Source organism: Zingiber officinale, unplaced genomic scaffold (genome assembly GCF_018446385.1).
Source record: "Zingiber officinale cultivar Zhangliang unplaced genomic scaffold, Zo_v1.1 ctg29, whole genome shotgun sequence".
NCBI classification, from domain to species: Eukaryota; Viridiplantae; Streptophyta; class Magnoliopsida; order Zingiberales; family Zingiberaceae; genus Zingiber; species Zingiber officinale.
Window position 1 is genome coordinate 40,073 of NW_024589929.1, and position 23,223 is coordinate 63,295.

General features: G+C 38.6%; 1 protein-coding gene across 5 annotated transcripts; it reads right to left on the reverse strand.

Moving 5' to 3' along the window:
- Positions 1 to 626: 626 nt before the first annotated feature.
- Positions 627 to 16,751, reverse strand: LOC122037353. Of its 5 annotated transcripts, none has more exons than XR_006127631.1 (5): positions 16,358 to 16,751; positions 16,207 to 16,267; positions 1,042 to 1,087; positions 889 to 951; positions 627 to 798 (listed from the first exon to the last, which is right to left on the reverse strand). XR_006127631.1 is itself a non-coding variant. In XM_042596795.1 (5 exons), the coding sequence occupies exons 1-5, from the start codon at positions 16,362 to 16,364 to the stop codon at positions 8,282 to 8,284; spliced, it is 1,110 nt and encodes a 369-aa protein (XP_042452729.1). In that variant the 5' UTR covers positions 16,365 to 16,751; the 3' UTR covers positions 8,118 to 8,281. The 5 variants fall into 5 exon arrangements, 3 of the variants coding, with proteins under 3 accessions (XP_042452729.1, XP_042452730.1, XP_042452728.1); XM_042596795.1 differs by lacking the exons at positions 627 to 798; positions 889 to 951; positions 1,042 to 1,087 and adding exons at positions 8,118 to 8,914; positions 8,995 to 9,094; positions 9,178 to 9,486; XR_006127630.1 differs by lacking the exon at positions 889 to 951.
- Between the last annotated feature and the right edge of the window lie 6,472 nt (positions 16,752 to 23,223).

Below are 23,223 nucleotides of genomic sequence, written 5' to 3' on the forward strand. Positions count from 1 at the left end.
TTAAGGTCTTTAAGGACACACATAAATGCCCTTATAGTATACTTTTAGTGACAATAAAGCTATGGTGACACCACCGAAAAATGTATTGATATGCGGTGTTAGCATAGACCCTTTAGCATTCCTGACATTTGTATAATGTCATTATATAATATTTATGCTAACTTCAAAAGTGTCTTAAATATAGGAATATAATGACAATCGAAATTGTCATGAAAACATATTTCATGGACATTTATGTATGCCTTTTTATTATGTAAATAAGGACAAATATAAATGTCACCTAACCTAATTTATATTGACAATTATAAATGTTTTAAATTTTTATATAAGGACAATAAATTATGTTAGTAATGATAATTTATAAGGATATTTTAAAGTGTCATCTTATATAATCTATAATGACATTATGAAATGTTAATTATAATATTTTATAAAAACATTAAATAGAAACATTTAGAATACACTACAATAAATTAATAATATTTATTCAGAACACAAAACATTCATCATATAATAGAAAAAGTTACACATCATCACAATTTAACCATCATCACAATAAGAATAAAATTTTTTTATATCCAAAATATCCAATCCATTCGCCATGTCATCATATATAATTTATCCCATCATCACAAAAATACAAATGCATTACTAATGTAAAAGTATTGAATCCAATGTTAACTAAATACTAACAAATCATTGAATTTTAAAACTAACAAAGTCTTATAAAATAAAAAACTAACTAATTTACTATCAACCATCTTCAACCATCATATGCAAAATCCAAGTACCTGTCACCTACAAATACAATCAATAAATTTGTATAAGTAAATTAAACAATGAAAATATAAACCTAATAAACATAATTTAAAAGATTGAAAAGCATACCGAATGAGAAACATATAAAGTATTATTCTATATGCACTAATAGAAATCTTCGCACATTGTCAACTGCAAATACATTTCATATTTATTTAAAATTTTAATAACATGATAAATATAAAAAAGTAATAATATTTCACTAAAATGTTTAAATCATACCAAATGACAAGGCCAAGCTATCAGTCCTCCAAGTGCATCCTCAAACCTTTGTAAAAGATCATAAGGTCTAATTAAATTTTCTTCGGGTTCTAGGACAACTAGTACTTGTACTTCACACCAATTAGGTCATAATTTTTGTCTCCCTACTATATTATTTGGATCCATGTCAAGGAGCAATCCTTTTGCTACAGTTTTTGTTGAATCAAATAAACTTTTGATCAAGACAGAACTTCCAATCTACATGAAAGTGAAAGATATAACATCAATTTTTCAAGATGTGTAGAATATATAATAAAATAGAAATTAAAAAAAAAAATCTTACCTGTAAGGTTGGACGAGATGGAATAGAACCTTGTGGATTACTACTTGATGAAGTGTATCGACTATTATTAGAATTTGAAAGAGGATTTGTGCTTGATTGTTCAGAAATCTTTGTTTCTAACATTGTAATATGTTGACCTTGCTTTTTGATTTGTTTATTCATCTGTTCTAACTTTGCATTCTGTTCCATAACTAGTCGATTGCATGTGCCACGACTAGGAACTACTCCCCATAAATCAGATGGGCTAATTCCATCACCAAGCATACGTACTCGACCAGATCTATCTGGTCCCATGATTTGAGCAAATATATCATTCGGGTTCACTTGATCATTGTAATCTTCAGGAAGTTGATTTTCTAGTTCTTTCATTGCAGTCTTCAAGAAATATTAAGATTTAGTTAATACATAATGATAATTAAAAAATACTTTAAAATAAAATAAATGAAGAGTATAAAACATCTTACCAATCTTTCTTTTAAAATATTACTTGAGGGAGTTCCATTAGCATGCGTAAAACATGCATGAAATAATTCAATTTGTGTTGGAGGATGCCCCTTTTCTTTTTCCTAAAATATATTTGGTTACTAATTTCTATAATCAAATGCACATAAAATTATAATATAATAAAAAGATCTACCAATGTTTGTTGCACTTGAGAAAAAGATGTCCTTCCTGTGGTTTGATTCATTATCCTTTGCTTTCTTGCATTTTTATTCTTTTCACTTCTTTCCTAATATATAAAATTACACATAATACATAAAATAAAAGTCTACTAACATTATATTTTAAATAAATAAAATACATACCTTTGATTTTTCTGTGTTCCAAAAAGCAACTAGTCGCATATATTGTTCTACTTGAGCTCTTTCATCTCTTTGTTGTAAAAGAATTTGAATTGACAACTCCGGATCATAGTACTTATTTTTTAGTTCAGACTTCCAATTTCTTCATTTTTTTGCTATTGAGCATAATGTCCAATTTTCCGTCCCTAACTGAAGGTCATACTTATCTTGTAAAAAAAAATATATAGACAAATTATTATTGCATAAATTATAATTTTTAAATCCTAAAATTATACAAAGTAATTTACCTTTATAACATTTAACATGTCTTTCTTTTTGTCCATTGACATTTTGTGCCAATCTTCTATATCAATTGGACAATACTTACCATTCCTTGTTAAAGAACCCAAGAAATCAGTAAATTTATTTTTTTTGGTTCCTATAGGATGTCCCATATCATCACATAGAATTTTAATGCGTGGTAGTGTACTTGGTCGGTGTAACGACCACCCTTCTTACTACTACTACTCTCTAAGGATGACCGTTACTTAACTACTAACTCTACTTAATCGGTATGATTAAAAATCACATGGAAACCCTACCGAAAAATTTCGGCAGAATCTCCCTTGTACCGGTGACCATAATCATTAATACATAACATAATATACACAGCCACAGGCGGCTGGAACACATATCAAACACACAAAAGGAATAACATCACCACGCAGTTTAATGAAATCAAATCATGCAAGTAATGAATAGCGGAAACAAAATAAAAACATACAATTAACTAACAGCGGAAGACTAAATGACTCATCTAATACATTCTTAATAAATGACAATCTTAATAAGATCTTAAACTAAGTGCCAAGGCTTCCATAGTCCTGGCATCACACACCATCAGCACCACCTTGTCGCCTTCCTTGCTAAATCTTTTCTTTTCCTTTATCTGCAGTAAGAGGAAGTGTAGTCTATAAGCAAAATTTGCTTAGTAAGCGCTATCTAACTCACAAAATCACGAATGTGCATGTATACGAAAAGAACTAGAAACTATATGCTCTAAAAAGAAATAAAGCATAAACATAACTGCTCATGTCAAACTAATAGCAAAGAAAAGCTAAGGAATCTACTAATGTAATTCTAATAGTTAATCATGCTGCTCATCTAATAGGTAAACATGGAAACTACTCATCTACTAGATAAACATGGTAGAATAAGGAACTAAACTTACTGATTTTTAGAACCATATGAAACTTATTTCATTTGTTCTAACTTAATCTTTAATACTTTATGTTTATGTAAAACTCGTTTTACTTGTTCAAAAACTTATACTTATAATACTTCAAAATAGTAATCAACTTCTCTTGGGCCCGACAACTGTGCTTTTACTTTTGTAACGACTCGACCCATTCGGCGGCCCATTTGGCGACCCTATGGTCGTCGACCGTCGACCGTCGGCCGAGCCGTTACTACTAGGTTATCTAAACCTAGGGACGACTATGGGAGCCCAACCCAAGGACAACTGAAGGTCCAGCACAGTGCCACTGATAAAAGTAAAATACTTGTTATCTTTTAATACTTCTATATAATGCCTCGGCATTTTCTTTAGCACCTTGTGTGCCAAAATCCCTAAAGTCTTGACTTTGGGATCTACTTAAGGCCTTGGCCTTTTTTTTTCTTTTCTTTATCTTTCTTATACTTTTCTTATAAAAGAATGCTTCTTACAAAACTGAAATGTTTAACCAAATTCTAACACTGCAATGCTTAAACAAAATCTGCATACAAGTTTAAACATAAATCTGCATATTAAGCTTAACTAAAATCTACATACTAAGCTTATCTAAAATCTGCATACTAAGCTCAACAAAATCTGCATACTAACTCAATCGAAATTCTGCATACAAGCTTAATCAAAAATCTGCATAGTAAGCTTATCTAACTTCTTCAAACATGCTACAACAGATTTAAAACAAAGGAAACAATTCTGAGATCTTTAAGCATGCTAAAATGAATGCAAAGGAAACCCAAAACTGCAACGTGAACTGACATAGCTGTTCCTACTCATTGGAGCTACATAAACTTGAAATCTGCATGCATAAAACTAATAAGGAAGGATCTGTATCAAAACTAAGCAATGGAAATGCTAACAGCACAAAACCACTCTACTGCATGCTCATTAAAAGGCCTATTCCTACACATGGCAGCAAAGAAGAAAATCAAATACTAGGATGTTTCATGCTCTCATTTCCAAATCTAAACAACTAAATCTGGTTTTATGGCAGCAAGCTTCAAGATAAACCAAACCTAAGTTTGTTCATGTTATTCTAATAGCAAGGAGAAACATTATAATTCAATACTGCTCATGCTCTTCTAGTAATAAAGGAACTACACATGCTTAACTAATAACAAATAGGAAAGTCCAACAACATGCTAAATCATAAGACTAAAGAATCTAACTCACATATGCAAATCCAATTTGGCTATGGCAGTGAATAACACAGGTAATATATTTTATATATGGGTGACCAACTTCGAGCATTAGCTAGTAAAATCCAAGGATAATTTATGGTTCATTTCAGTTTGGAACTTCAACTACAGTGCCTATATATTTGAATTGCTATCATATGTTACCTTGCCTCCCTTAATTAGATTTGTTTGTCCACTGTCCTTAGCTTCCACACGGAATGCAAGGGTTTAGCATGGAATGTATTATACAACATGAAAGTAGTTAAGCATAACTATGAGAAACATGCCTCTGATCTTAGAGGGATTGCCCATAGACATATACTACTAAAACTTCAATAGAACAGAACCCTAACCAGAAAGGGAACAACATGGCAGTGAAATAAAACGCCAATACTACAAAGCTTAACAGCAGTAATTCACAAAATTTACAACATAATTGAAACCTGCTGGAATTTTACCCCTATAAGGCTTATTTCATCTCCAATTCTTAGCACAACAAAACTATAACCTGCTGAGATTAAAGTTCCATGTAAACATGTTCATAACCGAACCCTTCATAAGGCAACAAAAAAAACCCTTAGGGCAAAACATGCTGCGGCAGAAATTCAAGCAGAAAGAATTTCCTTGAACTCTTCTTAAACCCCTAATCAAACACGAAATTGAAAGAAGGAATTCACGGCAGCAAACATGCATTCCCAATCTTCACAGAAAATTCAAAAACAAGAAGGAATACGAATCCGGAACTATCCTACTGCAGGTGCGTAGCAACTTACCTTCGTTTCCTTGACTCACAGCCGAAGGAGAAACCTTCTAGTGCTTCTAGGGTTCGGATAAAACTCAAGCTTCCCGGCGATTCCTTGCGTCCACAAGCTCTCCTCGACGAGGTGATCGGGAAGATGTGAAAATCTCGCGAAAACACCCCTTGGTCGGTGCCGAAGACGAAGCCCTAGTTTCGGCTGGGGTTTCACCCGAGAGGAGGTCGACGCCGCGAGAGAGGAGAAGGAAAATAAAAAAACTAGGTCACCCGATCAAGCCCTAAGTTAAGTTCTCCTCTTATAACTCAATATTTTGTTAACTTCTTTAAATAAATTCGCTATCCTTTTTAAACAAAACCGGTGGCTGGATCACTTGGTCAGCCGGGATTTGACCGAGCCAAAAGCCGCAGGTTCAAATCCCCAGCCGAACATTTTATTTTGCTATTGACTATTTATTACTTAAATACAATTCGATCCTTATTCGATCAAGTAATAACTGCTAGCCCAGTTGGTTAGCCGGGTTTTGCTCGGGTCAGGGGTTGCCGATTCAAGCCTCAGCTTGGACATTTTTTGTCGAAACTTCTTTCGTTTAGTAAAAATACCAAACGACCTCCAAAAATTACATAAAAATATTCTATAAATTCCTAAAAATCTCTAGAATTTTTCTAAAGCATTTCTAGATTTTAATAAGGTCTTTTAGGACTTCAAATCGTGAAATTTGGGATGTTACAGTCGGCCCCAAATTTCTTTGAGAAATGTAGGACCTCTTTTTTTCCTCTTAACATTATGATCACTAGCTGTACAAAAACAAAAGTTATAATACAATTTTAAAATAATGAATCAATTAAATTATTGCATTCTTCATATATGTTACCTTCATTATATTCCTGGTTCATATGATCATCTTGGTCTGGAACTGAAGACATGTTTTCAACAAGTGGGGCATTACCTTGCACATCAACATGTAGTTGATTTGAAACTACATCTCTTTGGTCATTCAAGGTACCTTCTATGTTTTGACCATCTGTAAAAGTATTGATTTCATAAAAAAAAGATAAATATGAATAAACGCAATCAGTTATTAAATTTGTCATGCATTAAAAGAGATATTACCTTGTTCATGATCAGTGTGATTTTTACTTATACTTGGCGGTTGCATATCTAACTCAGCTTGAAGTTTAAAACGAGATTTTCTCTTAGATCGACGCTTAAGAGTCATTCCTACAACAAATAATAGTTATTAACAGATTATAAATAATAAAAGGTCAATAGTTAAAAATGGAAAGGAAATACATATCGACACATATACTAAGCATAGCATTAGTAAATAATACTAAGTTCATATAAATAGTACTGCAGCGTGATGTTAAATTATACTAAGCATAGCATTAACAACAATAGTACAACAGCATCCATGGAAGATAAATATGAAGGATGGTATACCAAACATAGCAGTAACAACAATAGTACAACATCATATCCTCACTATATGGATGTTATGCAACAATAGCCTCTACTTTTTAACAAGTGGGGCATTATCTTGCACATCAACATGTAGTTGATTTGAAACTACATCTCTTTGGTCATTCAAGGTACCTTCTATGTTTTGACCATCTGTAAAAGTATTGCTTTCATTAAAAAAAAAGATAAATATGAATAAACGCAATCAGTTATTAAATTTGTCATGCATAAAAATAGATATTACCTTGTTCATGAACAGTGTGATTTTTTACTTATACTTGGCGGTTACATATCTAACTCAGCTTGTAGTTTAAAACGAGATTTCCTCTTTGTTCGACGCTTAAGAGACATTCCTACAACAAATAATAGTTATTATCAGATTATAAATAATAAGCATGTAGTTAAATAGGTAATCAGTTTATAGCAATTCCAATGAAATGAATCATCATTTTTACTATGATATTTATTCCACATTGAAGATGGCTACCGGTGCAGGAAGTATGGGCAGAAGGCAGTCAAGAACAGCACTTATCCAAGGTAATTGAGATGGTGACGCTGCATAACCTTAACTGCATCAACTTTTATGCTGATGGTTTTGTTATTTTGTAGGTTATTACTGCAATCCTTAACTATGTCACACGAGGTTGCCTTCCTTTTACTATTGAAAAGAAAGGAAGAATACAAAAAGAGTATATTGGGAATGATAGTGCTCAACTTGTTTTGCATATTTACAATAATGAGCTAATACATGGAATGATCGATAAGGCTCAATTTGGAACTTATGGTTTAGTTCATGCAGTCCATGAACTTTATGGTCCAGATGTTGCAGGAACTCTGCTTTCTGTATTTAGCCGATTATTTACTTCCTTTCTTCAGGTACATTCTCCCAAGTTGTTTCATTGTTCTTCTAGTATTTTTTTTTTAAATCAACATGAAGGATGGTATACCAAACATAGTAGTAACAACAATAGTACAACAGCATATCCTCACTATGGATGTTATGCAACAATAGCCTCTACTTTATAATAAGTGGGACATTACCTTGCACATCAACATGTAGTTGATTTGAAACTACATCTCTTTGGTCAGTCAAGGTACCTTCTATGTTTTGACCATCTATACAAGTATTGCTTTCATTAAAAAAAAAAGATAAATATGAATAAACACAATCAGTTATTAAAATTTGGCATGCATAAAAAGAGATATTACCTTGTTCATGATCAGTGTGATTTTTATTTATACTTCGTGATATTCTCTTAGTTCGACGCTTAGGAGCCATTCTTACTACAAATAAAAGTTAGTAAGAGATTATAAATGATAAAAACTCAATAGTTAAAAATGAAGAGAAAATACATATCACCATATATCCTCCAAACATATATAGTAAGAATCTATTCTACTGTTTTTACAATGATAATTGACTAAACATAATGCATAGACTAGATAAAATCTCTTCATAAATCAGTATCAATTTCCACTCCTGCAATATCATCACGAACCCAGACTACTTCTTCATGTTCATTGCAATCTTCTGAATTACAAATACAACTTTGAAGATATGTATCAACATCTGCCATAGGCTGCATATTATACTTCGCTCGTGCATCAGTCGTGATAATGACATGCCAATCACAATCATTTGGATCTTCCACATAAAATACTTGCATAGCCTGAGATGCTAAAATATAAGGCTCATTATGACGCCTAACATCTTTAAAATTGGCCAACATAAAACCATCTTCATCCAATTTTAGTCGTTTGCCTTTGGAGACCCACTCGCATTCAAATAAAGCAACTTTTCGGCCTCCCCCATAATCCAACTCAATCACATTTTGCAAAATCCCATAATAATCAAGTTCGCTTAATACTGGATTGTGATCTTTTATACTTGAATAACTTGAAGTAGTTGCCCTAACAGTCACACCACAATTTTGAGTTTTCCTCTTACGTTCCACTTCTTTTGTATGAAACCTAAATCCATTTGAAACGAATTTATGATATTGTATCCCAATGATATTTGGGCCTCTAGCAAGTGATCTCAAATCATTTGAAATAGGATCATCTTCTGGAAGATTTGTATCTTCAATCTATTATACAAGAAGGACTCACTCATTTATATTTGAAAAAAATAATATGTATTTTTAATAACTATTACAACACAACTTACATGATTAGCAAACCATGAGGCAAAAGTTTCACTATGTATACGTTCAATTTGGTGTAATGGAAGACGAGGATGACTAAGTTGCACAATTCCACGATGTTCACTGCAAATTAGTAATATTAATTTCATAAATAATAATGACTAAATAGTTTTATATTTAAACAACATGAATTATATAAAACATACTCTATATAAGATTGTAAGCGATGACAATTGAATAACACATATTGATGTGCATTCTTTAATATCTCAATATCAAACTTAGTAGCAATGGCCTTTCCAAGTGCATAGCCAGATGTGTTAAACACATCTAATGCAAATGTTGAGTCAATATTTGCATTATCATTTCTTGATGATTGATTAAATCTTGTCTCTACATAATCCGCTAAATATAAAGAGCAGAATGTCAAACATTCCTCAGCCAAATAGCCCTCAGCAATAGATCCTTCTGGCCTATTTCTATTTCGAACATAGGACTTCAATGTCCTTAGGTACCTTATGTCAAAAACACAGGAATTAGTATTATTTAACAAATAATATATTACAAATGTAATAACATTAAAAAGATATATATATATATATATATATATATTACCTTTCAATTGGATACATCCAACGATAGTGAACTGGCCCAGCAAGTTGTACTTCAGTAGCCAAATGAATAGTTAGATGAACTATTATGTCAAAAAATGAGGGAGGAAAAATCTTTTCCAACTCACAAAGGATCACTGCAATATCTCTTCTCAGACGAGTCATATCCGTAGGAGAGATTACTTTACTACATAACTCTCGAAAATATCTGCTTAATCTAATCAACGGAACTCGAACTGACTTAGACAAGGTTCTACGTAATGCTACTGGCAACAATTGCTACATCAAAATATGATTGTCATGACTTTTTAGACCAATTATTTTTGGTGGTTTCATTTGAACACATCGTGATATGTTAGATACATAGCCATCTGGAACTTTAATTTGCTTTAAAACCTTGCAAAACATGTTCTTCTCTTTTTTCCCCATTGAAAAAGATGCTGGAGGTAAATAAACTTTCTTTGGTCCTTTCTCAATAGGATGAAGTGCTGTTCTTATCCCCATTTCTTGCAAATCAAGTCGTGATTTAAGATTATCTTTTGTTTTTCCTTCCATATTCAGCAATGTCCCACAAATATTTTCGCACACATTCTTTTCAATATGCATAAGGTCAAGATTGTGACGTATAACATTATCCTTCCAATACGGTAAATAAAAAAAAATACTCAATTTTTTCCAATTAAATGGTAGTGTTGAATTATCATTAATTGTTTTCCCAAATGTAAATTTTAAAATTTTCAACTCATCCATCATCATGTCTCCTGATAGTGTGGGTGGTGGTCTTCCAAATTCTTCCGTGTCATCAAACAATTGAGCATTTTTGTTGGTTGCTACTCGGAAAACCTAGAGGTTCCACTGTATAAAAATTTTGTACAAAGGTCTGAACCTTTTCCTACCTACCATGTGTTCTTTTAAATTAAATTTTGGATCGCCTGCGGAACTTAACACGTTTGATCCAAAACTTAATCTATTTGTTCTTTTAGATTTTGACTTGGATCTCCTGCGGAACTAGACCCAAATCACCTTAAGTTATTGATTCCATTAAATATTAATTTCCATAATTGGTTCCCAGTACTGACGTGACGAGACACATGGCCTTCTTGGATATGGGAGCAACCACCACCGACTAGACAAAACCTTTTATGGAAAGCTAATATTTAATTTCTTAAAATAACTTTAGGTTAACCGAAAAGAACAATCAAATCACAAGGAAAAGAAAAACAAAAGAACACTATATCGAAAACAAATTCGAAACACTAGAATCGTATGCCTCTTGTATTTAGTATTATTTCCAAAAATAACTAGTATGATGCGGAAAGAAAAATTACTAGTTATACCTTTTAGAAAGACCTCTTGATCTTCTACCGTATTCCTCTTCTAACCTCGGACGTTGTGTGGGCAACGATCTTCCGAGATGAGAACCACCTAGGCACCTTCTTTCTTCTTCCTTCAAGTTTCGGCCAAGCACAAGAACTTCCAAAGGATGAAGAATTTTCCACCAACCAAACTCCAAGGGATGCATGCTTTCTCTCCTTCTTCTCCTTCCTTGATCCGGCCACATCCTCTAAGCTCCAAGAGATGATAGATTTCGGCCACAACAAGAGGAGAGAAGAGAAAGGGAAGGGCCGGCCACCACACCAAGGAAAAGAGGGAGAAAAATAGAATAGAGTCCATAGACTTGAAGCCTCCTCTACCCCCTCTTTTATAATCCTTGGTCTTGGCAAATAAGGAAAATTTAATAAAAACTTCCTTAATTCTTTTTCCATTGAAAAGGAAAATTTATTTAATTAAAAACATTTTTTCTTTTTAATTTTGCAATGGCCGGCCACACCATAAAATCTCCAAACAAATAAAATTTTAAACACCAATTAAAACTTCCTTATTTGCTTCTAGAAATTTATAAAAATTTCTCAATAATTTTTATCCCTTCATGATTGGTTTATAAAAAGGAAATTTAATAAATTAAAATCTTTCTTTTAAACATGTGGATAAAAAAAAAGTTATCTCTATAAATTAAAATCTCTTTTAATCTACAAATAAGGAAAGATATCAAATCTTTTCTTAATCTTTTGTAGAAACTTATAAAAGAGAATATTTAATTTTAAACTTTCTTTTAAATCATGAACATGATTAAAAAGGAAAGTTTTCTTAAAATTTAAAATCCTCCTTTAATCAACAAATAAGGAAAGATTTCAAATTTTAAACTCTCTTTTAAACATGTAGATGATTTACAAATAAGGAAAGTTTTTACCAAAAATTAAAACCATCCTTTTAAACTACAAATAAGGAAAGAGATTAATCTCTTCTCTTAATCTTTTATAGAAAGCTATAAAAGGGAATTTTTAATTTTTAAACTCTCTTTTAAAATCATGATATCCACATAAGAAATAATTTTAATAAAAATCCTTTTTAATATTCTAGTGGCCGGCCACCTAAGCTTGGGACCCAAGCTTTGGCCGGCCACCTACATGGCTCATCCACTTGGTCTTGGCCGGCCCTAGCTTGGGTTCCAAGCTAGCTTGGCCGGCCCCATTGGATGGGTAAGAAGGTGGGTATGCGGTGGGTATAAATCTCTATATACTAGAGGCTACGATAGGGACCGAGAGGAGGAATTGGTTTTGGTCTCCCGATAAAATTAAGCATCCCGTGCTTGCCCCGAACACACAACTTAATTTTATCAATAATAATTCATTCCACTAAAGAACTATTATTGAACTACCGCACCAATCCCAAATTACATTTTGGGCTCCTTCTTATCATGAGTGTGTTAGTCTCCCTGTGTTTAAGATAACAAATGCCCACTAATTAAGTAAGTTACTGACAACTCACTTAATTAATATCTAGCTCCAAGAGTAGTATCACTCAACTTCATCGTCATGTCGGACTAAGTCCACCTGCAGGGTTTAACATGACAATTCTTATGAGCTCCTCTTGGGGACATTCTCAACCTAGATTACTAGGACACAGTTTCCTTCTATAATCAACAACACACACTATAAGTGATATCATTTCCCAACTTATCGGCCTTATTGATTCATCGAACTAAATCTCACCCATTGATAAATTAAAGAAATAAATATCAAATATATGTGCTTGTTATTATATTAGGATTAAGAGCACACACTTTCATAATAACTGAGGTCTTTGTTCCTTTATAAAGTCAGTATAAAAGAAACGACCTCTAATGGTCCTACTCAATACACTCTTAGTGTACTAGTGTAATTATATAGTTAAGATAAACTAACACCTAATTACACTACGACCTTCCAATGGTTTGTTCCTTTCCATCATGGTCGTGAGCTACTGTTTATAATTTATAAGGTACTGATAACATGATCTTCTGTGTGTGACACCACACACCATGCTATCTACAATATAAATTAATTGAACAACTACATTTATCATAAATGTAGACATTTGACCAATGTGATTCTTATTTCTAGATAAATGTTTATACCAAAAGCTAAGCTTTTAGTATACATCCTAACAATTTTTTCGAAACACATGATCACTATTTAAAAACTTACGGTGACCCATATAGCAGTATTTTCCACCATTTTTTAACCATTTTGAATGTGTAAATTTATGACATACTGGGCATGCAAGCTGTCCTTTAGTGCTCCATCCTGATAAGGTTGCATATCCAGGAAAATCACTTATTGTCCATAATAATGCGGCATGCAATTGAAAATTTTGTTTAGTTGATGTATCATATGTTTGCACTCCTGTCTCCCACAAATCCTTTAAATCTGCAATAAGAGGTTGCAAGTAGACGTCGATGTTATTTCCTGGAGCAAATGGGCCAGGTATCAATAATGACAACATAAAGTATGGTTGCTTCATACACATCCATGGTGGAAGATTATATGGCATTAAAATGACCGACCATGTACTATGTGCCACACTCATATTTTTGAATGAATTAAATCCATCTGATGCTAAACCAAGCCTTATGTTCCTAGGATCCTTTGCAAATTTTGAGTGTTTATGATCAAATGTTTGCCAAGCCGGAGAGTCAGCTGGATGTCGCATGTAGTCATCCTTTGTGCGAGATTCAGAATGCCATCTGATATGGGAAGCTGTTTTGGATGACATGAACAACCGTTGTAATCTAGGCTTTATTGGAAAATACCATAAAACCTTACGTGAAATTTTTCTCTTTTCACCGGTTGAATCATTTTCAGATGTTTCCCATCTGAGCTCACTACATGTTTCACATTGAATTCTTTCTTTATCCAATCTCCAGTACAAAGTGCAATCATTAGGACAAGCATCAATCTTTTCATAACCAAGTCCTATTTGCTACATCAATTTCTCTGCTTCATAGTATGACTTAGGCAAATCATCCATTGCATTAGGAAATGCTTCTCTCAACAAATCTAAAAGCATATCAAAAATCTTATTATTAATTTTGCCTAGACACTTTAAGTGAAGCAAGCGAATCATGAATGCAAGTTTTGAGAATTTCTTGCATCCTGGATATAATTCTTTTTCTGAATCATCAATTAATTTATAGAATTTCTCAGCCTCTCCCGTTGGAATCTCGTTATCATTTTCAAATTCTGATGTGCTAATTATATTATCATTGTCTGAGATCCCAAATGCCTCATAAACTAAACCTTGCATATCATCTGCATAATTTTTAGATGGAACAGAAGCAGAGTTTGTAGATGTACTATATGATATCTCTCCATGAGCTACCCAATGAGTATAACCTTTGATAAATCCATCAACCGTCAAATGATCAAAGGAAACCTCTCTGGAAACAAATATATCAATCTTACACCGTATACATGGACATAAAATCATTCCATTTATATTTGCATTAGAAAATGCAAAATGTAATAAACTTTGAACACCATTTCTATACTCAGTTTGTCTTGGTAAAAACATCCAACTCTTATCCATAATGATCATAAAAAAAAACTTATTAAAATTAATTTAACATTATGATATATTGTTAAATTTTAAAATGCATGTATACTAAATTTAACACTTATAAATAAAGAACTGTATCACAAATAAAATTCACAAGTTAGAGAACTCAAGATATAGATAAATCTTTATAACACAAGGACTCAAGAGGCTACAACATAACAATCTATAGCATCTGCATAATTTATCTCAGCTAATAAAAATCAACAGTACAAAAAAATAACTCAATATGACATCTTTTTTTTATCATGTCCTAGGTGCAAATTGCCAGATATCTGATGTGGAATAAAATTATTCATTTTTCTTGGCTCTTAAACACATGCAACCATGCTTGGCTGTACATAGTTTGTGAAATACATAATCAAAGTTTTTAGGACAAAAGGATAAGGTGTTGCATGAGAGGATCTCATTTCTACAACTCTAAAGCAAATGAGAGGATAAGTTAAGATCCTGTCTGACTAGGTATGCAAATGGAAGCTACTATGGCGCCTTGGGAATTATTTGTTACATATAAGTTGATTTGGCATTTAAGTTTATTCAGTAGTTAAAGGATTTTATCAGGTTCTTATCTTTAAAAATGCATATCTAAATATGTAAATTAGTATGGAATCCCTATAACTATAACTCTAAAGCATTTTGGCTGAATTTTACATTTACTATGTCTGGAGATGCGTTATGACTACTGGGAAGAACATATTCTGATGTTTCCTGTGACAAATAATAGAAGATATTGAAGCCACATGTTTTGCATAGTATCTTTTTTATGCTTTTATGATAGTATTATAAAATGAGTTCACCTTTTGCTTTTCAGGCAGAAGTTAACTATCTAGGGCAACTAAATCACCCGCATCTTGTCAAACTTATTGGTTATTGCTGTGAGGGTAACCATAGGCTGCTAGTATACGAGTATATGGCTTGTGGAAGCCTGGAAAAGCACCTGTTCCGAAGTAAATACTTATGTTTTTATTTATTATCATGCAATTAGTTTAATTAACAAGGATCACTAACTTCTGATTTGACATATTTTAGTTAATGTCCATTTATAGCCACCTCCCATATCTTGATATTGGACAAAAATATGTGGAATAGTGCGACATCAACAAGTTCATCAAATGGGTTACTAATGAGCAAGATATGCATCTATCTCTTGCTTCAAGCTTACTCATAGACACTAGTTATAACTGTATAGCATAAACTAATTACTATAAACAGATTTGTAGGCAGTTCTACTACCTATCCCTTAATTCTCCTTGTTCTCCATATAAGGCAGATTTTAGCAGAAGTTAGATACAAAGAGTAATATAAGCAGAAGTTAGATACAAAGAGTAATATATTTGTACATGTATAATACAATTTTTGTTCTGCTCTGCACATTTATCCATGTGATTTTCTTTGTGTAACAAGGAACAAATTGTATTCTCAGATTATTTGGTTCAATGCTGTTAATCCCTCACATTGATTTTATTTTTTTGCATAAATATCATTAATAAATTTTAATGTTAAACTGTTTATACTTTGGCTAACTTTTCCTATTTGACACTAATCTATATTTCCTGTTTATAATCTCATTTCTTATCTTAACATAAGAAAGAAACCTATCCATCAAAATTCAAAGAAAAAAGACCAAACACATACACAAGTGAAGCTTGTTAGATAAGGACTGAAACTTAAAACTATTATTATATATACCTGTTTGATTCGATTAGGTAGAAAGGAGCAAGGTGACTATTAAATTCTTCCAATCCACAACCTAAAAAAAAAAAAAAGAAATTAGCAAGAAATTAGTTAGGAGCATATACAATGCAAAACTTCCAATCCACAACATTAAAAAAAACATTACAAATCATGGTGAGATCCGCAGATTAGGGAGCAGCGACGACAAGAATGAGTTTGGGAGGAGAAAGGCAGAATCACAGCGTGTATGCAGTGCTGTGGAGGAATCGTGGTGGAGGCCGGCGGCGGCACAAATATGCGTGAGCGTGGGTGAAGATCCCAGCGACAGTGAGAGCAGATTAGGGAGAGGAGCGGCAACGAACGAGAGCAGAGGGAGGAGAAAGGGAGAGGAGCGCCGCTGAGAGCAGATTAGGGAGGAGCACGGAGAAAAGCAGCGATGACGAGAGCAGCTAACCGGAGAGAAAGGGAGAGGATCGGAGCGGCGCTTAGGGTGGGGGAGCGACGAGCGAGTACAGAGGAGAAAGAAAATCGTGATTTTTGTGATAAGGGAAAGGGCCGGGTTAGCGTTAGGGCAAGGGAAAAAAACAAAAAATTTTAATTATTAAGTGATTATTAGGTTACTAATTTGGTGACATTTGGTGAAATATGTCACTATATATTATCTAATATGATATTTTTATATTTAAAATAATCTTTTTTGATAAATGTCATTAAAAAATATTTATAGTGACATTTAAATTTAAATGTCATAAAGAAAATGTCGTGATAAGCTATATTTCTAGTAGTGGACCGGATGCTTGGCACGACCTCGGGGTTGACCCTCTTGACCATTGACCTCCACGTGTCGTTGACCTTCCGCCAACGAGGGTCCCCCGTCCTTACCACCGGATCACATGCCTCCCCCTCAAGTCTAGTCGAAGGAGACGCTAAGTTTGACTGACTAGACTATGAGTTTGGCCAAGCGACAGCCATCCTGCCACTCCCGAAAGTGTACATCCGCTCGGCCACTATGGGGTCGAATAGCGTCGGTCGGCTAATTGCCGAGGGCTGCCCAACTGGCCTATCAATGGCCTGTGATGATGTCTGCGGGATCTTCTCGGAATGTGTGCAAATCTCCGCCATTATGGTTGAGCACACGGGTTTTGCCTCGTGATGGGGCTCATTAAATGCCCTCCTCTGACCGAGTGCCACGTGGCGCTGTTGACGTCATCGTATGGCCGCTGCCTTACGCCCGATGCGATGTTCATCGGTTTGAAATGGACGGTTGGATGCGGGCTTTGGGTTATGTGACCTGCATCCGACGGCTCGGGCGGATCGAGCCCATCCTTATAAAGCTCTCGTCGCCTTCTTCCGCCGCAATTTCGCCGTCGCGTGCTCAAAAGCCTTTTCATGCGCTCCTTGCTCCGGTGACCTTGTTCCTCGGCACTCCGGTGACCCCTTGCCCTCTTCTTTCGATCCTCATCTTTTCTGTAAGGTTCTCTGCCTTTCTCCCTTCGGTTCTCGTGTTTTCTTCGCGTTCCTTACCGCGTTCTTGCCTTTCGGTCACTGTTCCGTTCGTCTTCCCTGAGCCTTTGCGTTTTCTTCCGATCCCTGCCTCCTCCACTGTTCCGGCGATGGCTAGCTCTTCCCAGCCCGCGGACCTCGCTCTCGGCCCATGATATACTACCATGGAGTCGCGATTCGATCGGCGTGATGCCTAGAGCCTGATAAACGCTTTTGACATCCCTTCTGATTTCGAATTGATTTTACCCTCGCCTTCCGCTCGGCCGAACAAACTGCCGCGCGACGCTATTTGTTTCTTCCACGACCAATTCACAGCCTGTCTGCGGTTTCCTCTCCATCCCTTCATCGTCGAAGTTTGTGATTTCTTCGGCATTCCGCTCGCCCAGTTGGTTCCCAACACTTTTCGCCTTCTGTGCGGAGTTGTGGTATTATTTAAGATACACAACATTCCCCTCTGCTCAGAGGTCTTCTATTATTTCTACTATCCCAAGTAGTCTGAGCTGGACACTTATCTGTTTCAGGCTCGGCCCGGTTTAGTCTTTTTTGATAAACTGCCCTCTTCCAACAAACATTGGAAAGAGTATTACTTTTTTCTTCGTATCCCCGGTCGGCTTCCTTTCCGGACCAAATGGCAGGTCGGACCGCCCACCTCCCCCGAACTGAAGAGGTATAAAACCCGACCGGATTATCTTCAGGCAGCCAATATGCTCGTTGGTCTGAAGCTCGACATCAATAAGCTTCTTCCTGAAGGTATGATGTATATGTTTGGCTTGAGTCCGAGCCAAACCCCCCTCCCGAGCAGCTTTGGTAAGAAATTTACTTGTGCATTTGCCTTGAGTTCTAACTGATTTTCTTCCCCTTTCCTTGCAACGAACATCGTAATGGAGTCTGTGCTGTTCGGGATCTTGAAGAGAAAAGCGGCGGCGCTCGAGGCGGCGCTACTGTCAAGGAAATGGAGCAGTTGGGCCTCTCCCCAGTCGGCTCTCACGAGGGTGAGAGCGAGGCAAATGCAGGGGAGTCGGCAGCTCAAGCTTCGCCTACGGAAGCGACGGGTGGTGCAACTTCCAGCCAGGAGCCGACCGTTCGGGAGGTGGGCTCCGATCCAGAGGGCGAGCTCCCACTCAACCAGAAGAGACGGCGTGTTGAGATGCCCCTTCGTTCGGCCACCTCCGCCGTGCAAGCGTCCGAGCGGACGGGCACCGCATCTCCCCGCGGCAAAGTGCCATCGGTCGAGGCGCTCTCCTCCGACCGGACCCCTTCCCAACTGGATCCGCCTGCGGACCCCATTGAAGCGGTGCCGATCAGCTCTCTTCCTCTTGTACCCCGCCGAGTCCGCCGCTCGGGCATTTTGTCCTCGATGTCCAGCCCGGCCTCCGATCCCTCGGCGTTTGCTCACACGACTTCGGGTCGGCGCCGCACTATTAAGGCCACCCTGCACCTCCCCACTGAGGCGTTTATGGCTGAGTCAGATCAGCCGACGACTCCTGAACACATGATCACTATCAAGGGGCCCCTTGCTGTGATGTGGGCGGACGCCCAGGCTCGTGTTGCCATGATACCACTCGACAAACTGGTTGACAGCCACATGCAGCAGTCCACAGGGGTAAACCTCATTTCTGCTCTTTTATGTAGTCTTCCTGGTCGGCATTTTAACACTCCTGTGTACATCAGAGATGGGTGGAAGACATCTCTGTCGCCAACCGCTTGGCCATGGTGGAGGAAGAGCTGAAGAGACTGAAGAGTTCGGGCGGCCCGTCTTCTTCTCAAAGCCCGTCATATGCCGAGCTGCAGAAGGAGCTTACAAAGACCAAGGACCTGCTGGAGACCGAGCGGAAGAAGACGGCCGACCAGGCATACATGCTGGCCCAGCTCGAACAGTAGGTCAAAACTTATGACCGCAAGATAGAACTCGCAACCACTCGGAAAAATACTGCTATCGCCGATCTGGAAGCGAAGAATGTGGAGGCCCGCACCCTAGAACAGCGAGTAAAGGAGTTGGCGAATCTGCTGAACCGCGAGAAGAAGGGCCATTCAGTCGAGGCGGCGGCTCTCAAGGATGATTTGAAGGCCATGCAAGAGGCTCTCGACGCTTCCCGCGCCGCCTTCAAGGAGTACCAGGAGGCGGAGCGAGGCCGTGTCGCCACCTTGAGGCAGAAGTACATCTGCTTGGCGGAATTTGCTGAGAAGGTTTGCGACTGGATGGTCATTGCCTTCGAGTTGGCCATCACCGCCATGGCAGACTATCTGAAGTCCAAGGGTTAGTTCCCCGAATCCGTGGTCATCCATGCTACGGAGCATGCGGCGCTTCTCACCACCATTCCGAAGCATGTTTTCGATTATCTTGAATGAAGTGTTTTCTATAATCCTCCCGATCGGCGAACTTATAAAAGTAATTTTGGAATGCCAATTTTTGCTCTGTTAGCCTTCCGTGAAGTGTTTCTTGTAACTGCACCGCTCGGTCGAACGACTTTCATTCTGCATGGAACTTCTGTTAGTTTTTCGTTGAAGTGTTTTTCTCAACTGCGCCGCTCGGTCGAACGACCTTCCATTCCGTTAGCTTTTCCCTGGTCGGCGCTGGTAGGCGCACGCCATTGTTTTCTCCTTGTCCTTAGGATCAAGGCTTGCTGATCATCGGCCCTAGACGTTGGGCTTTAGTATATCTGCGCGACGCTGTCCAGTCCGGGAGGTTTATAGTCGCCGGTCCGACTCTAGAGTTTAACGTCGCCGCTCTACGGTCTTCAAGTCGGGGGCTTTATAGTCGCCGGTCCGACTCTAGAGTTTAACGTCGCCGCTCAACGGTCTTCCGACCGGGGGGTTTATAGTCGCCGGTCCGACTCTAGAGTTTAACGTCACAGCTCGATGGTGTTCAAGCCGGGGGGTTTATAGTCGCCGGTCCGACTCTAGAGTTTAACGTCGCCGCTCGACGATCTTCCGACCGGGGGGTTTATAGTCGCCGGTCCGACTCTAGAGTTTAACGTCGCCACTCGATGGTCTTCCAGCTGGGGAATTTATAGTCGCCGGTTTGACTTTAGAGTTTAACGTCGCCGCTCGACGATCTTCCGGCCGGGGGGCTTATAGTTGCCGGTTCGACTCTAGAGTTTAACGTCGCCGCTCGATGGTCTTCTGGCCAGGGGGTTTATAGTCGCCGGTTCGACTCTAGAGTTTAACGTCGCCGCTCGACGGTCTTCATGTAGTTTGCCGTTCGGCGAATAATGCTCAGACCCTTCGCAATTTTTCTTATCTTCACTCCTGCAGCCAAAGGATACAGACGAACGGAATATACATGAAATGAATTACACTGGCGCACTTTTCATCCAGCATGGTACGTCTGGAGGTGGTTTGCGCTCCATGGTCGATCTAGCTGTCGTCCGTCCTTATCTTCCAGGTAGTATGCACCCGATCGGAGCTTCTCGACGACTCTGAAGGGCCCCGCCCAGGGAGCTGCCATCTTACTCACATCGCCGATCGACTTCAACTTCTTCCATAGTAGGTCACCGACCTGGAATGCTCTGGGAATTACACGCCTGTTGTTATTCTGCTTCATTCTTTGTCGGTACGCCATCAGCCGGACGGCTGCTTTAGCTCGTGCTTCGTCAACTAGGTCCAACTCCAGCTATCTCTGTTCGGCGTTGTCCCCATCGTAGTTCTGGATTCGATCGGACTCAACTCAGATCTCGACTGGGACGACTGCTTCATCCCCATATACCAAGTGGAATGGTGTCACCCCCGTTCCCTCCTTTGGGGTTGTGCGAATGGCCCATAGCATGCCGGGCAGCTCGTCCACCCAGCTTCCTCCCATGTGATCGAGCCGAACCCGAAGCATTCGCAGGATCTCCCGATTGGCTACTTCGGCTTGACCATTGCTCTGAGGATACGCCACGGAAGTGAAGTGTTGTTCGATGCCGTATCCCTTGCACCATTCTCCAAGCTGTTGTCCAACGAACTGCCGCCCATTATTCGAAATGAGCCAACGAGGAATGCCAAACCGACAGATTATATGCTGGCAGATGAATTTCTTGACCATCTGTTCGGTTATCTTGGCCAGTGGTTCGGCTTTGACCCAATTGGAGAAATAGTTGACCGCCACCAGTAAAAACCTCCGCTGCCCGGTCGCCATAGGGAAAGGTCCGGTCCCACTATATCCATACCTCACTGGTCGAACCGGCAGGACATGGTAGACGCCTTCATCTTCTCCATTGGCCTATGGGAGAAGCTGTGGAACTTCTGACAGGAAAGGCAGGCAGCGACGGTCCGAGCGGCGTCTTCCTGTAGGGTTGGCCAGAAGTATCCGGCCAGCAGAATCTTCCTAGCCAACGATCGCCCGCCCGGATGACCTCCGCAAGATCCTTGATGTACTTCCTGGAGAATATATTCTACGTCTTCCGGGCTGACACACTTCAGCAGCGGGCGGGAGAATGCCTTCTTGTAAAGCTGGTCCCCAATGAGCGTGAACCGGCCGGCTCTCCTCCTCAGTAGTTGGGCTTCCTCCCGATCGGACGGCGTGACCTCCGAACACAAATTCTATTATGGTTGTTCTTCAATCGCTCGGGAATGTGAGGCCTTCCATCCGGTCGATGTGCGCCACCAAGGACACTTGCTCAATTGGCTGTTGGATGACGATCGGCGATATTAAGCTAGCGAGCTTGGCTAATTCATCCGCTGACTAGTTCTCGGCTCGGGGGATCTTTTGTATGGCAACCTCGATGAAGTTATTTCTGAGCTTTTCAAAGGCCTCTGCGTAGAGCCGGAGCCTTGTGCTGTTTATCTCGAAGGACCCCGAGAGTTGCTGAGCGGCCAATTGGGAGTCAGAGTACAGTATCACCTGGTGGGCTCCCACATGCCGAGTGGCCTGTAAGCCGGCTATGAGGGCCTCATATTCCGCCTCGTTATTTGTTGCTCGGTAATCCAGCCGGACGGACAGAAACATCCGTTCTTCTTGAGGAGAGAGCAGCAAGATGCCGATCCCACTCCCGAGCCGAGTGGACGACCCGTCCACAAATACCTTCCACAAAGCTTCGGGTTCAGGATTTTGTACCTCTGTTATGAAATCTGCCAAGGACTACGCCTTGATCGCCGATCGGGGTTGATACTGGATGTCGAATTCACTGAGCTCCGTTGTCCACTTAATGAGCCGCCCAGACGCCTCAGGGTTTAGGAGTACTCTTCCCAGCGGGCTGTTTGTCATAACGATGATAGTATGCGCCAAGAAATAAGGACGGAGCCTCTGTGTGGCCAGGACTAGGGCGAACACGAGCTTCTCGAGACCAGTATAGCGGGACTCAGCATCTTTTAAGATGTGGCTCAAGAAATACACAGGCTGCTCTTCTCCGCCTCTCCTCACTAGCGCCGAGCCGACAACATGCTCGGTTGATGACAGGTATATACGGAGCGGCTCGCCTACATTCGGTTTTGCCAGTACGGGCAATGAATTCAGATAGGCTTTCAGCTCCTCGAATGCCCGGTCGCACTCCTGATCCCATTGGAATTTGGTTGCTCGGCGCAAGATCTTGAAAAATGGCAAGCTCCGGT